We start from the raw sequence: 15,680 nt of genomic DNA, 5'->3' as shown, positions 1-15,680 counted from the left end.
GACCGGAAGTGTCATACCAATAACATAAACAGTCGATTAAAACATATTTTGTACGGTATGTATTATATACTATATTCTTACAATAAAGTTTTTTTTACAATACAAAAATTCTTACAATACAAAAAATATGTTATTACAGAGAAAATCATAAAGAAGTGAAAATACATTTACAGTACTGTACTGTATTTATTGATACCATAAGTTTACGTTGTCTACAAGATGAATCGCATGTCCGTCAGTACCTACATCAATATTGTCTTATATGATACAAAACACTGTAGATATTATACTTATTACTAACACTGGACTTCAAAAATGAAAAGATAATGTGAAAGAGAAATTATTTATATTTATTTACAGCTATCAGCTCAGCTAACGCCTTTTTAGCGTTAGCTAAAAAGGCGTTAGCCGAGTGAGATAGGCCGTATAGCCCTATCTAACTTTTGGAGACTGAGTGGGCAGTTCAATCTCCACTGGCAGCCAATTAGAGATAGCCAGCCCAAGGCTGTCATTAATTAAGCGGCACCCAGTGAAGAGAGACAGCTCAACAAGTGCCATCTCGTGGTCCCTAACACGATATATTTAATGTCTGAATTAATGTGGGTTCAACGGTCGATTTTCTTGGGTTTACGGGACGAAAAACCTGAGTTTCTGGGAGAAAAAACTTGCTTGCCCATGCCAGAGATCAACTAACTCGGGAACCAGTCGAAAAAAGGTTTAGAAAAATTTCCTCTAGTCGACAACTAGATTCGAAACAAAGTCGTCCTTCATGCAGCCAAGCGCCGTGGTGTGCAAAAGCCACATCCACTGATCTACACAGGCTCTGCATATATTTACAGGTATAACAATTCATGCATTGATAACAAAGAAGCAACAATATGATTGCTTTGTGGTAGCCTAGTGCAATCAATACAATTGCTTTGCGGTAGCCTAGCATATACACTATGCATGAATGAATCATTATAATTAGCTTTATTTTATGCTAATTAATATTTTATGCAGTAATGATTTAATACTGCATTTTTAAGTTTGTTTACATTTTTCTAGACTGTGAATGGCCATTGTACAATCTGTATGTGTTTGTGTGTGTAAGTTTTGATAAATTTTAACTTTTTTATAATAAATTTGTGTATATTTTATGGTACTAATGATAAAATAGACTAGTATATACATATATTTTATGCATTCATGACATACCTAACTTTATCTTAATTTTTATGATATTTCTAAGCTATATGGTTCATCTGCAAGTTTTTTCAAATTGCTGAGATCTCCAAAAAATTAAATGTCCAATATATTTTAAAAAAAAACTGCATATAAGCAGATCCACACAGTTCAAACCCATGTTCTTCAAGGGTCAACTGTAGTTCCTTAGTGTATTAGTGCAGCTAAAAACTTCAGTATTTGGAATTGTTGCACCTCGAGTTGCATGATTTTGCTTCAGGATTGTTGCAGTTTTTTTTTTAAATACTGTAGACTCTCGACTATCTGGCCTCTGTACTATCCAGAGCCCGGATTTTATCACGGAGAAATATAATAATACAGTAATTCTCCGTGATAAAATGAGGAATACGTACTGTAATTTACTTTGCCAAGGCATTGCAAGTAGGCACTGCTACAATCTTCCTACGTGCCGTGTGCATAACACAAGTTGAGACATGCAAAGTGCAGATTTCCCCGCTTCGTCATTTGTGTATTGTATGTCCACAAGTGTGGAACATATTTGCCACTGTTCCTGGTTATATTAGTAAATTGTTGTTTTTTTAATTAAAGATTACGAAATGGGTAATAAACGAAAAAAGGTTGTAGTGACTATGAAGGAAAACTACGCACTATAAAGCGACTAGACTCTGGGGTAATGGCAAAAACTAGTGCTTCGGAGGTAGGTGTCGGAGAAAAGTACAGTTGGAGACTGGAAGAAAAATCGAGCAGAAATTGAAAAGTGGTGTGCTACCCAAGCTAGTGGAAGTGGAATAAAAGTGGAGGGACATTGCGTTGTGGAAGAGGGCTAAAAGGGTAAAGCAGTCATCTATCAAGGACCTTTTTTCAAAAACTAAAAACTGTAAGTTTTGACTCTTTCATCTTAGGCCTACATTTGTGTGAAAAGGTAGGCCTAGAACTCTGGCCTATCTGACTTTTGTGTTATCCGGCCTGCCCTTCCACCACATTAGGCCAGATAGTCGAGAGTCTACTGTAATTGTATAGTTCAGTTAACAACAAGGTTTGTGTTTGGGAGGATGGAAGCTAATATCATACAACAATAAAATATCCTTAAATGTATTTGAATACTTTCCAAACATTAAAAATAAAAACTTCCAAAGTTATAAATAACATAAGGAATAATGCATCATGTGTTATATAAGCCTGTGCCAGAGATTGACTAACTAAAGAACTGAAAGGCTTAGAAAAAGTTCATCTAGTTGGCAACTAGAATTAAACTGAAGTCTTTCTTTGGGTAACCTAGTACTTTGGATGCAAATATCATGTCCACTGAACCAAACAGACAAGAGAATTAGCAAGGCTGGTATGGTAAGAAGTCAACTGAATAAATTATATGTAATAAGAAATTTAATGTGGCCATATTAGAGCTCTGGTAAATAGCAAATTAAAAAAAAAAATGTTTATAGGAAGCTAGTGATAATGCAAATTTAATCATGTAGGACTATCATGCACGTTATTCTTTGATAATTTCATAGGCGATAAATTGTTTAAGAAATATTCATGGCCATTCCATGGTTCTAGAATATTTTCATAATGTATATTTCTTTTTTTTTTTTTTAGACAAGACAACAAATGGGACAGGGTTATGCAGAAAGGCTTGTTCCTCCTGGAGATGGTGGACTTTTTGGTAACTTCCATGGACAGGATAATTGGGATAATTTGAGGCATCGGCGTGATAATATAAGTAACGACATTAACACAGGTTATTATGACTTATTAGATTATTTTTATTTATTTAGCATGTTTATACAGATGCTTCTTTTTTGTGGTGATTGTTTTCTTTAAACTGAGCATTGTTCTAATATGACATTCGCTGTATTAAAATGTAATTTTTTTTTTCAATTGAATATGTTGATACTATTGATTTTAAGAGTTGGTTTTGTTATTCTTCAGATCTGTGCTAATTTCTCTATCACCTGATTATTCGAGGCATGAAGTAAAACAGTTCCATGTTTAGTCTTTACACTAGTGGCCAAAATTGTGGAAACCTTTAGGAAAAGGTGTATTTTTGAGGTTTGATGGCTCATAACATCACTTTTTTTTTGGTGTAATACCATAAAATTATATATCAATGGAAAGATAATTCAATCAAGAATGTAATGCAACAAAATTTGTTCAATTAACTATATTCTATGAAAAGTTATAGCCAAATAACCAGAAAATAGCACAACTTGCATAGGTTGATATGAAGTAGCTTTCCTTCATTTGAATGTAGCCAATGAGCATGAGTGTTTAGAGAGCCAATCAGGTGTCATCTTGTTTTGGCAATGAGCCGATAAGGTCACAGTAGGATTCAGCTATTGATGTCATGTTTTGGAGCTGAGAGGAGGACATTTGTCAGTGTGTTATGCGATTGCTATCAAGTTGGTTGATTTTTTTTTTTTTTTTTTTTTTGTGTTCTTTCATTTAGTGAGCTTGTGAAACGTAATAAAATTAAAGAAATGGCACAAAGAGTTGACTGGTCACCCAGAAAGCGATGTAAAATAGTACTATTAAGTGAACAAGGCTACAGTTATGAAGAAATTTGAAGAAAAATTGGCAGAAACTTAACCAAGGGTGGCATTTCTAAATTTTTGAAGAGGTATAAGGAGACTCAGTCACTTTGAAACCAGACTGGTAAAGGTGCACAACAGCAAGCGATGATAGAAGAATTGAGAGACTGTGCCTACGTGAGAGAAGAAAATCATCTCGGTGTATACAAGATGAAATGGGGCAATACAATGTGAAGTTGAGTGCAAGGACTGTTCGGCGCAGACTGCAGGAATTTGGTCTAAATGCTAGAATTCCATGAAAAAAGCGATTTTTATCTCTCAAACAAAGGTTGAAAAGATTAAACTGGGCTAAAACCCATGTTAACTGGACAGCAAAACAATGGGACAGTAGTATTTGGAGTGATGAGACCAAAATCTCCCTGTTTGGTAGTGATGGCATAAAATACGCAAGGAGAAGAATCTGAGAAGATTTGCATCCTGATTGCATTATACCTACCGTGAAACACCCACTTAGTGTTATGATCTGGGGTTGTATGACATCAAAAGGTGTGGGCAGAATTTGCGTGATTAATGGGAATATAAATGCCCAAAAATACATAAATGAAATACTTGAGCCCAAACTGAAGCCTTCTGCACGTGATCTTTTCCAAGATAATGAAGCATTCATATTTCAACAGGATTCAGCTCCATGTCATGTTGCTGCTGTGTGCAAAAAGTGGTTTCAAGATAATCAATTCCACTGCTGGAATGGCCTGGGAATAGCCCAGACCTTAACCCAATCAAAAATTTATGGAGTCGACTAAAGAAACTTGTTAGTCAGAAGCAACCCACCAATAAAACCCAATTAATAGAAGCAATAATTCAATCTTGGTTTCACATTATAACAGCTGCAGAACAAAAAAACTTGGTTCTCTCCATGGGAAGGCATTGTAAGGCCGTAATTAGCGCTAAAGGTTACCCAACTAAGTATTAACTCACATTGTGAGAATTTTTATATATATCTCATTTTTTCTATGTGTTTCACTTTTCTTCTTTATAACTGCTGTTCTAATAAAAAAATCCTTCATAAAAGTTATTACATTACATTCTTGATTAAATTATCTTTCCATTGATATATAATTTTATAGTATTACTCCAAATAAAAGTGGTGTTATGAGCCATCAAACCTCAGAAATACACCTTTTCCAAAAGGTTTCCACAATTTTGACCACTAGTGTAGAACAGTGTTTCCAGATTATGTAACAATTCGCTCACTAGTGCTAATTTGAAATAAGGAGGGAAAATTACATAACATCTGAAACCCATAATGAGAATTCCTGATTACTGTCCTCATTGAAAATTTCACTTCGTTCCTTAGTTGATCACCAGCAGTGCATTTATGAGTACTTATTCCCTCTTTATGACTGCTTAAAGAAAATAATAATAATAATAGTAGCTTCTGTTTGCTTCTTTTAACATGTTTTTTTTAGAGTATTGTTTGTGGAAGGCTGCCTTTAGATTTATCACATCTAAGCAAAAATTGGCATAATAGAATTGAAAATCAGTTCAAAATAACTTTTCTAGCATACAAAAAACTTATGAGCCATTAATACTTTGATTTCATTAGAACTATTTATGGTGCATTAGAATGAACTGATATGGTGCAAGTTACTCATTCCATGAATATGTCCCAAAATTTGATTAACATACTACTACCAATAATTGTCTGGACACTAGCAATTTACAGTTGATACCAGCAGGCGAACCTTATCCACCTTTGCCTTTGATCACCTCCTACACCCTTTTTAGTGAGGTTTTCTACCAATATGCGACAGACATGAGGTGGAATTTGTCTCCATTCCTCCATCAAAGCAGCACTGAGTTCAGCGACAGATCTTGAACACGATGCTCTGGACCTCAATTGCCACTCCAATTCGTTCCACAAGTGTTCAATGGAATTGAAGTCAGGACTCTGTGTAGGCCAGGACAGTCATTTAACGTCCATCTCTTCATACCATTCCATAACAGCTACAGTTTTGTGGCATGGAACATTGTCATCTTGATAGTAACACAGGTCCATTCCATAAAAACTCCATATGTAGGCAGCACCTGATTATCCAGAATATCAAGGTACTGAGCTGCCTTCATGGAACTATGGACAACGACCGTCCCACTCCAAACCAGCTAAATGCACCCTGCACCATTACTCCTTCACCACCAAACTTTGCTGTGGGTACAACACACTGTGGTAACAAGCATTCATCAGACTGGAAACAGGTGAAATTAATTGCTTGATTAATTGCTCCATTTTCCACTGGTCAGTTGTCCAGTTCACATGCTCTTTGCACCAGGACAAGAAGAACCACCTTGTTCGTTGTTGTGATGTATGGCTTGTGTTCTGCTGCTCTTCTGTGAATACCCAGTAAATGGAGTTATTCTCGTACAGTATTAGTGCTCACTATGGTGTTACTGGTGCTCTGGAACTCATCATGGATGGTCTGTACCAATTGTAGCTGGTTTTTGCATACCATCTGCTTTAACACCCTCCTGTCCCTGACAGTCATTTTTGGTGGCCACCCTTGGTGTTTTCCTGCACTAGTGATGCCAGAATGTCTCCATTTGTTGATTGCATCGCCAGCCATTGATTTTGGATGCTCCAGTTGAGCAGCAATGGCATGTATTGGACATGCCACCAATGTGACAGCCCATGATGACATCTCTCTTGAAGTCACAGAGTTCATACAGTGTTGCCATAGCACCTGTATTCAATTGCTACGATGAAATACTGCTTCCTACTTTCTGTAAACCGGTTTTATGTTATTAACAAACCTGGAGTGTTCCATAACTTCAAATAATAGGGGTGTCCAGACAATTATTGGTAGATAGTGTATTTTGAATATGTCCTATGACTGCTGGATGAGTTGTGAAAGAATAAGCACCAGACAAAGCACACCAATCTTCTAGATGCTAGACAACATTAATATCTACTTAAAGAAAATTGTTTTGCACATATTTTGAACATCTACTAAAAGAAAATGTGTTAGATAGCATATTCCTGTCCTGATAATTTGATATACAGAGATTGTTTGAATGAAGTGAATCCTGAGTGACAGCTGCTGAGATATGTTTCTTTCTCATGAGATCATCATGGTGCCTCTTATATTAGCCGAATTATCACTCACCAAGGTCTTGCTCCACTGACAAATCTCGTAATGAAAGCCAAATGGCAGTTACGCCTATAGTTTCCTTCCAAATTCCGTGATGAAGGATTGCTTTTAGGGTGAAAGATAGATAACTTTCATAAAGGAAACCTCCTCAGAAGAATAGCATAAAAATGTGGAGAATCAACTAGAGAGCAATTGGTTTCTGATTTAACTAACATCTTACTTGATGTTCCAGATGAGATTTACTCTGAATTGAAAGATTGAGTGACAGCCATGCGATGAATCCTGATACCTAGAAATGGTAATCTTGTACCAAACAGAAATATCCTTGTATCTGAAATAAGCAGGCTCTCTGAATTGGCCTGGCAGTATCTACATCCAAAAAGGCTTTGAGATTCTTGAAGTGGCAGAAATATGTAGTCATGTTCAAACAGTTTTGTTCTACCATCTGTGTTGGATGTTTTAGTAAACAACATGAAACTAAAGATTGCACTTGCAAAACGCCTGAATGTATGAACTGTGAAAGAGAACATTCAGCTTACTCTTAAGTCTGCCAAAGGTAGAAGGATGAGCCCCCCCCCCCCCACACACACACACAAATCAAAACAAAGCAGAAGATTCCATATTAGAAGGTGAAGAGAAAGCTGCAACATCTAACGGAAAACCTTATGCTAAAAAAAGGTGATGATAAAAAAAAAATTAAGTGATATTAACTTGGATGACTGTCCTTGCTTTTTTTTTTTTTTTTTTTACAATTATAGGTAGCCCTTATCTTTTCATATATTTTTCACTGTCCGACTTAAAAATCAAATTTTATCTTCGTTGCGTCTGCCTGTATCGTGCATGTAGTTATAAGTAGCGAATTTATATTAGGGAAAATATCCTTTGCATGCATGTACATCAATTGTTTATCATATAAAGTTTTTATTGTTGAAAGTTGTCTTTGTTTTCTGCCAGGAAAGCGCATTAAAAATCATAAGTGTGTTAATTTCAAGCTGAGAACTTTATTTTCTGGCGAGTTACATACAATATAATGCTTTTTTTATGTAAAAATTTTATTTTTATAGTAATGATCACATGGAGGACTTTTGCGATATCGTTGAAAACGAAATTAGTGAATTAATTGATGGGGAAATAGATTTAAATTAGGAGGAACTGATATAATTAATAGATGACGTCAAACCATATGGTGGGGGAAAGTTCTACTGAAGATTCTGATTGTGATGAATCCATTCAAGAATTCAGTTTAAAGAAATTAACAGAAGGCAAGAATGTTAGGAAGTTTTTACAGATAATGATTCCTCAATGGAGCGCTCTGGAAAATCCACAAGACAATTCGATGTTTTTTTAGCTCCATATTATGAACTTAATAAAAAATTGCAGCATAGTGGTAAGCAAGGTCTTATTACTGACTTCTTGATAACTAAACCAGCCAAAGTATGCAAATGATGTCCAAGAGATTTCAAGTGATGACGACGTTCGGCCACTCGAAATAAAGAACATCTACGAAATTTTCGTTTTGAAGACAGTGATGACGATTAAATTATGCACTTTTTTTATTTTGCCTAAAACGTTTATGAATTATGGGCAATGAATTTTACTTGCAATTTGTATTTTTATAAGTTTATATATATTTTATTTCATAGTTTGTTTTCTTAACTTAAATGAATTACCTGAATTAAATAAAAATATTTTTTGTTGGCTGTATCGTTGTTTAGATAATTACAAAAAACGATTTTGGAACATAACCCTACTTTTTCTATGTGATCTGAGTCTCTTTTAATGCAATATATATAAAGTGGCATTTCTGTGGAACCTAACAACCACATTATATGAGGGTTACCTGTATGCTACACCTTAAACACTAAAATTTTAATCTGCTATTCATTGAAACACCTTTCAGTGAATATGGTCTCATTCCAAAAAATGGCTTGTGTCAAACAATGAAAAGCCTCCAGACAGCTGAGCAGAAAAAACAATGTACATCTCTGTATCTATATTGGCATTCAAGGTAATAAAAATACCTAGAGCTCTGGGCAGAGTGAATTTCACCATCATGGATAATTTTCCTGAGGAGGAGGATGTAGACACTGGCTGTCCACTTTTTCCCAAAAAAGGAAAAAAATCAAAGACTGATAAAGCAAAAATTCCTAACAAAATCAGAAGCCAGTTGTATCTATCTACCTAACACTCTTAACACATTTCTACAGTGGAGTATGTTATTTATATGTTCGAATGGGGATTCCCCCCTTTTGGGGGGGAGGCAGGTTGAGTCCTAATTATATGTATATATTCATATGGGAATTTCCCCTGTCCCTTTGGGGGGAGGCAAGTTGAGTCCTCCTATTGAGAGATATATTTATATTCGTATGGGGAGTTCCCCCTTTCTCCCCTATCCCTTTGGGGAGAGGCAGGTTGATCCTCTTGATGAGAGATTAGGCATATATATAATGTTTTTTATGACTCTAAATTCGTGTGTGTGTTCATAGAAAGCCTAAGCCACGATTTAAGAATAAATTGAGATAAAACGAAAATAATGATTTTAAACAATGCAGAAGAGATAGATGTAGAAGGAATTGAAATTGTTGACCATTTCCAACTACCTTGGAGTGATGATAACAAAAAAAGATGGATGTAAAAAAGAGATAAGAAGAATAACACTAGCTAAAAAAAGCAATGACTGATTTAACCAAGATCTGGAAAGACAGGCACATCTCCAAAAAGACAAAAATTAAGCTTGTAGAAACCTTAATTTTTTCAATCTTTCTCTATGCTTCTGAGTTTTGGACTATGACAGAAGAAGAATTGGGGCGTTCGAGCTCTGGTGCTGGAGAAGATTGTTAAGAGTGTCTTGGACAGAAAAGAGAACAAACAAAAGTATTCTAGAAGAACTGAATATCCACACAAGACTGATAAACATAATCGAAATGAGAATACTGCAATATTTTGGACACATATGTAGAAGGGAAGGCAATTGCCTAGAAAAAGTAATCATCCAAGGTAGACCATGTGGAAAAAGAGGAAAACCCCCCAACAGGTTGATTGACCAAATAGCAAGAATCACTGAACTTAAACTAGAACAAGCAATAAGAGAGGCACAGGAGAGAAAGAAATGGTGAAGCATCATGAGGAAGGTCACAAGTCCTCAGACATGAGGAGATCCAAGAGAGAGTATATTACCCACTCACTTCCAATTCTGGAATCTATTGGATTTATCACTTCAAAAGCAATTATAGTTGTTTCATGCATGCTTGAGCCCAGTGCATTTGCTGTCACAGCCAAAAAAACTTCTGGATCCAGTTTACATCAGATTAATCACCTGCTTGCAAACTACCATCCTGTTTTAGGCCTGCCTTCTACCCCTTTTGCATTTGGGTTTGCCAGCCTCCTTCCTGGCCACTCACTACATCATGGTACACGGTTTCTTATTTCCTTGCAAGTGCAGGCAGGGCTTTGTATTCTCATCCCACTCTTTCTCATGTAAATAAATGGCCTTCTCACTAACCTCAAATCCTGTCCATAGCTATACTGATGACATTTCAATTCATTTCTCTTCATTTGCTAAACTTTGTAGTGCACAATCATTAGGGACTTGAAGGTAATCCAGAACCAATGCCTTAAACTCCTCCTTGCTGTTCTTAACTCTTGCTAGAAAGATCTGACTCCACTTCCTCTTATTTATTCTGATAACTCAAAAAAAAAAAAAAAATCTCATCTTCCAAACAAAATTAATTGTTTTTCTTCTTGGGCTTGCTTACATCTGTCTTAGTACAAACATATCTTAGGCATTGCTTCTTCATCCACCATGAAACTTGATATGTTTATCAGCTCAAGGCACTATACTATTACTTTCTTGTACATATCACACTGCATAAATCCTACAATCCACCTAATCTTGGAATACTACTCTCACATTTTGGGTAATGCACCTAAACCTAAGTATGCTTGTGCTATTCAATCTAATTAATTGATGACTCCCCCCCCCCCCCCATAGATTCATCCAATCACTCTTATAGATGTTTTGTTTTTACTTTGTCTCTTCTATAGCTAGTGTATTTCCATGGACAATGAACATTCCTCCACTGTATTCCAAAACTAAGAATACAAGAAGCTTCTGGTTAGCATCCATTTACTGTCCAACTTCGAACTTGCAAAATCAGCTTCTCCTCCTTGACTTTCATTTTTTCTACTTCTGTTCTTTTGATACAGTTACCCTCACTCTGTCTTTTCAGCGACTGCAACCTTCAGCTATTCAAGAAGCATGTCAATAGATTCCTTTTATCCTTAACTCTTACTCCCCCCCCCCCCCCCCATCACACACGCACACACATAGTATTATGTGCTTTAGGTTTTACACTATTTCATGCCTGAATCTGATGTATTAAAAAAAGAGAGGAAAAAAACTTGTTCCTTACAAGATCATCATCTGCTTGTTTCTTATGATTACAGGCAGATCCCAGAAGGAAAAAAAAATCTAATATCCTTGTGGTAGACATCAGGAAATAGAAAGAGAATAACAGCTATATTGGGAGGTGGGAGAGTCTGAAATGAAATTAGAGCAGTTCAGTCTGCAGAGACCATACAGGTTCATTTCTGTACAGATCATAAGCCATCTTATACACTCATTATTGCAAGGCACTAATAACCTAGTGGCAGACATCATGGAAGAGAGAGAATAACAACAGCTATATTGAAAAAAAAGCCTAAAATGAAACTAGGGTAGTCCAAAGTGTGCAGGGACCATAGAAAAGATGTTCTTTACCATATAGATCATAAGCCATTTTACACACACCGTATCGTAGGGAAATGTCATGCCTGAGTACTGTGATTCCATTTTAATGGATTGTCTTTGTTTCTGTAATGAGTATAAGTATTATTTGACCACTTTTAGCAATCTACCCAAACCAAGCAGATTTGCAGATTTTATCCATTTCATGAAACATGCCTTGTTTTTAAATATCTATAAAAATTAATTTTGTAAAGATTGCCTCATAAAAGCCTTCATGGTTAGTCCAGTGACTTGTACTTTGCAACCATATGCCTGGGGAAGGAATGTCCTAGGTTTGATTCCTGTCGGAGATGTGAGGAGCTTAAGGATCTTCCTCAGGCATAGCCAAGTTAGCCAGTCTTGGGCATGGACAGCAAAGTTTTTTCCACCAGTTTATCTGGGGTTTTTCATCTCACGAGCAGGCAAACCGGATCCGTGAACACACATGGCTACAGTCATAAAATATACTACAGCAAGGAAGGCAATGGGAAAACCACCTTGCTCATAATCATCTCCCTAGTATGGTAGCGGATAACTACCCCCACCAGCCGTATGATTGAGGGAATAGAATAGAACCTTATAAAAATTCTTATAAAATTTTATCATTATACACCTTAGAAATTTTTCAGCTAAATCAGCTAACGCCTATTTGTTCCCATATAGGGAGTAGGCGGGGCCGTTTACCCTATCTAACTTTTGGAGACTGAGTGGGCAGTTCAATCTCCACTGGTAGCCAATCAGAGAGATAGCTGGCCCAAGGCTATCACTGATTCATCGGTACACAGTGAAGGCGGTGGCAAGCTAGTGCTGCTATCTCGTGGTCCCTAACACAATATTTTTAATGTCTGAAAATAGTGTGGGTTCGACAGTCGATTTTCTTAGTTTATGGGACAAAAAACCCAAGTTTCCACTAGCCCGTGCCAGAGATTGACTAACTCGGGAACCGGTCGACAAAAGGCTTAGGAAAATTTCCTCTAGTCGGCGACTAGATTTCAACCACCAAATCCTTTTTTTTGTGCATTCAAGTGCTGTAGAGTGCAAATGCCACTTCTACTGAGCTACACAGGCTCTTAGAAATTTTTTTTTATATACCAAATTTACACAATACATTTGTTTCTAGGTAACCAAATTTACACAATACATTTGTTTCTAGGTATATTTTAATCTTTAACTTGGCAAATTATAGCCTGAGTTGTTGTGCAGTTAAACAAAAATATCAATACAACAAGAGCAACAATTAGTCCAATTCTAAAATTTGATTTCATAATAGTCAAAGTTATATTGCTGATCACTGCACAAAGTGACTTTCAATATCATGTTCATCTGCAACTGCATTGCTTCATTAGTTTGTGTGTGTAAAATAGCATGTTCTGCTTTCATTATGCTCATTATATGCCTTTGAGGCTGCATATATACTGTCAATGCATAGTTCTGACTGAATTACAGTAGATACTAAACATTTCACCTTCAAGTTATTCAAAAGCCACTTTATAAAGAAAAAAAAAAAAGCAAGCAGTTTTTGTATATTTATATACAAAATCTTGATCATGCCACTCACTATTAATAGTCACTGTTATAGTTTCAGGTGTATTGACATACCTTTGTAATTTGAGAAATAGGAATTTTTACTGTCAGCATCATTAGTTTCTGGTATGTTGGCTGAGTGGTTAACGTATGCACGCTCTCTAACCAACAGGTCACAGGTTCAAATCCCGCTGAGGGCATGGATGTTTGTGATTGTCTTTAGGTGAGAGATGAATTTCATTGTGTAGTGAGACCACTGCCCCACTTATTGGAGGCCTGAAGTGACTTGAATAGTTCCATGTTTGGTCTCTAGACAGGGTTTCTGGATTTGCAAAAAAAATATTTAAAAAATATATAAAAATCGATAAAAATGAAGAAAAAAAATCCTATAGGTTTTCAAATAGCCTTTCGTGATCAGGAACTACATAAAAAAAATGTTCTCAAAACTGCAGCAGATTTTATGATATAGATTTAAATCATAAAATATTGAAGTCATGTTCATAAATACTTTTAGTTCAGAATTCCTGTCTGTTTGTGTATATTGTTTTCCAAATTATTTTGATTACAGTTGATTTTCACTGTACCTGACACCACCATAATACAGAACCAAAAAAATCCTGTCCAGAGTTCCTCAGATACAGTGCTGTTTTATTGTGAGATGTGATTCTATAGTGAGAATTGAGTGTTACTTGCCATAGGTTGGAGAGAAATTTTAGTTCATAAAGTTTAATTTTTTTCCCTCTAGATGGCAGTTCTCCTGAACCAGAGATAATATCACCTGTGCAGGAAGAGGAACTAGTAAGTGAAGCTTTTATTATGCATATGTGTTTGAAAATTACATAGTAAAATTAAATTTCTTTTTAATATACAAGATAATATTAAAAAGAATAGTAATATTATAAAAGTAGTAAAATTTAGTTACTTTTGTTGGTATAAGGTCTTGAAAGATATTTCCACTTTGCAATACAGATGTATTTTATATACATATAGGTGAACTTTGTTGTAATGAGCACAGAAATAAGATCGTGGCTGCATTGAGCAAAAAGTCATAATGATTCCAGTTTACTCATATTTCCTTGTTGGATTCTCAATAGACAGTCTGGTCCAATCTGGAGGGCATAAAGTGGAAAAATTTGCTAAACAATTTGGATGTGACAATTTTGTATATAACATTAGTTGACTGGATGATTTAAAAGCCGACATAACGACAGTCAGTTTTTGAAAAGACTAATTGAAATCGTGTACATTATTAATTAGTATTGTTTTTCATTTCAGAGAAAGAAAGAAACTGTTTAATATTACATGTATGGATTAAAAATTGTGTTTAATATGTGTAAAAGTAGTTTATACAAGCATATTCATAAAAATAATACCTAGTTATGTAATATTATTTCTTCCTGCTTTTTTTTTTGTTATTGAGAATTTAAAAAAATAGGAGGTAGATTTAATTCACTGATATAGTGAGTAATGGTTAAAATTAAAATTTTGTTGGTCTCATGGTGCTCTTTATAACCAAGTTTCACTGATAATATACATGGTGATCAAAATTAAAGTATCCCTGTTTAAGGCCTTGTGGAAGTAATATCCAAGAAGAAAAAAAAGTAGTTCCAAAATTCACCACCCAGGATATTGTAAACACCAAATACATGGAATTTGCATATTATGCAACTCAGGAAGTGCCAGGAGCGTTTAAAAAGATGGACACAGAAATTTTCCTTACATTCTGGTTGTTAATAACATCCACACTTATTGCACTAACCTTGACCCAACATGCTTTGCTTGTGAAGCTGTACTACCTAAACAATTTCAATGCTGTTGCTGCACTCCACGAATTTCATTGCCTGAAGAAATGTCAATGAGGTCTACTATCTCCATGCACTCTGTGATAAATTATGAGTCATTTTGAAGAAACGAGATCATTGGATGTTTCATCTGGTTTGGTCGCAAACCAATCAGATCACAAGTGCATGAAGTTGCTACTACTGTTGTGGAGTAGGCCATGAATAACAGCATTTGTTCCTGCAAAGCACATGCTGTATCAAGACACGTGTGCTATACACAACTGTCTGGAAAATTCTGCAGAAGATTCTACATTTCTATTAAATCAAGATAACCATGACACAAGAGTTGCTCCCGCAGGACTTTGAAATTGACTGACATTTGCTTTATTCCTTGTTTGAGTGGAATTGAATGCTGTGTGACCATGGATGATTTTGTAGGGGAGATGAGATCCACTTTCATCTGAACAGAACTGTGAATTGCTGGGTATGGGCTATGCAAAACCCAACAAATTCTTTTGTATTCTGTGACCTGCTCAGTTACTGTCAAGAGGTATTGCAATATGATAAACAAGTTTGTTTATCATATTGCAATAATCTGTTGTTATATTGCAATGAAGATCTGTTGCAGTCATTTTCATGCAGAATGGGACTACTTCACTCATTGATCAATCCATACAGGTGGGGGTGTTCTTCAAGAACATTTCATGGAAACCAGTGATCGGCACTGCATTCACCTGATCTTGACCCCTTG

At 35.7% G+C, this 15,680-nt stretch overlaps 1 protein-coding gene across 2 annotated transcripts in view; it reads left to right on the top strand.

The window, feature by feature from the left end:
- The window catches only part of LOC150094925 (ubiquitin-associated domain-containing protein 2-like), a 115,684-nt gene that overhangs the window by 93,012 nt on the left and 6,992 nt on the right, over positions 1-15,680 (top strand). For both annotated transcript variants that reach the window (XM_090411262.1, XM_090411263.1), the window contains exons 8-9: positions 2,782-2,923; positions 13,894-13,946. In XM_090411262.1, the coding sequence (XP_090267388.1) occupies positions 2,782-2,923; positions 13,894-13,946 (195 nt within the window). The remainder of the gene's footprint in view (positions 1-2,781; positions 2,924-13,893; positions 13,947-15,680) is intronic.

This window comes from Typopeltis vanoorti, chromosome 21 (assembly GCF_054136105.1).
Source record: "Typopeltis vanoorti isolate ZY-2024b chromosome 21, IOZ_Tvanoo_1.0, whole genome shotgun sequence".
NCBI lineage: Eukaryota > Metazoa > Arthropoda > Arachnida > Uropygi > Thelyphonidae > Typopeltis > Typopeltis vanoorti.
Note: the sequence above shows the minus strand (reverse complement) of the source record. Positions and strands in the feature narration are given on the sequence as shown.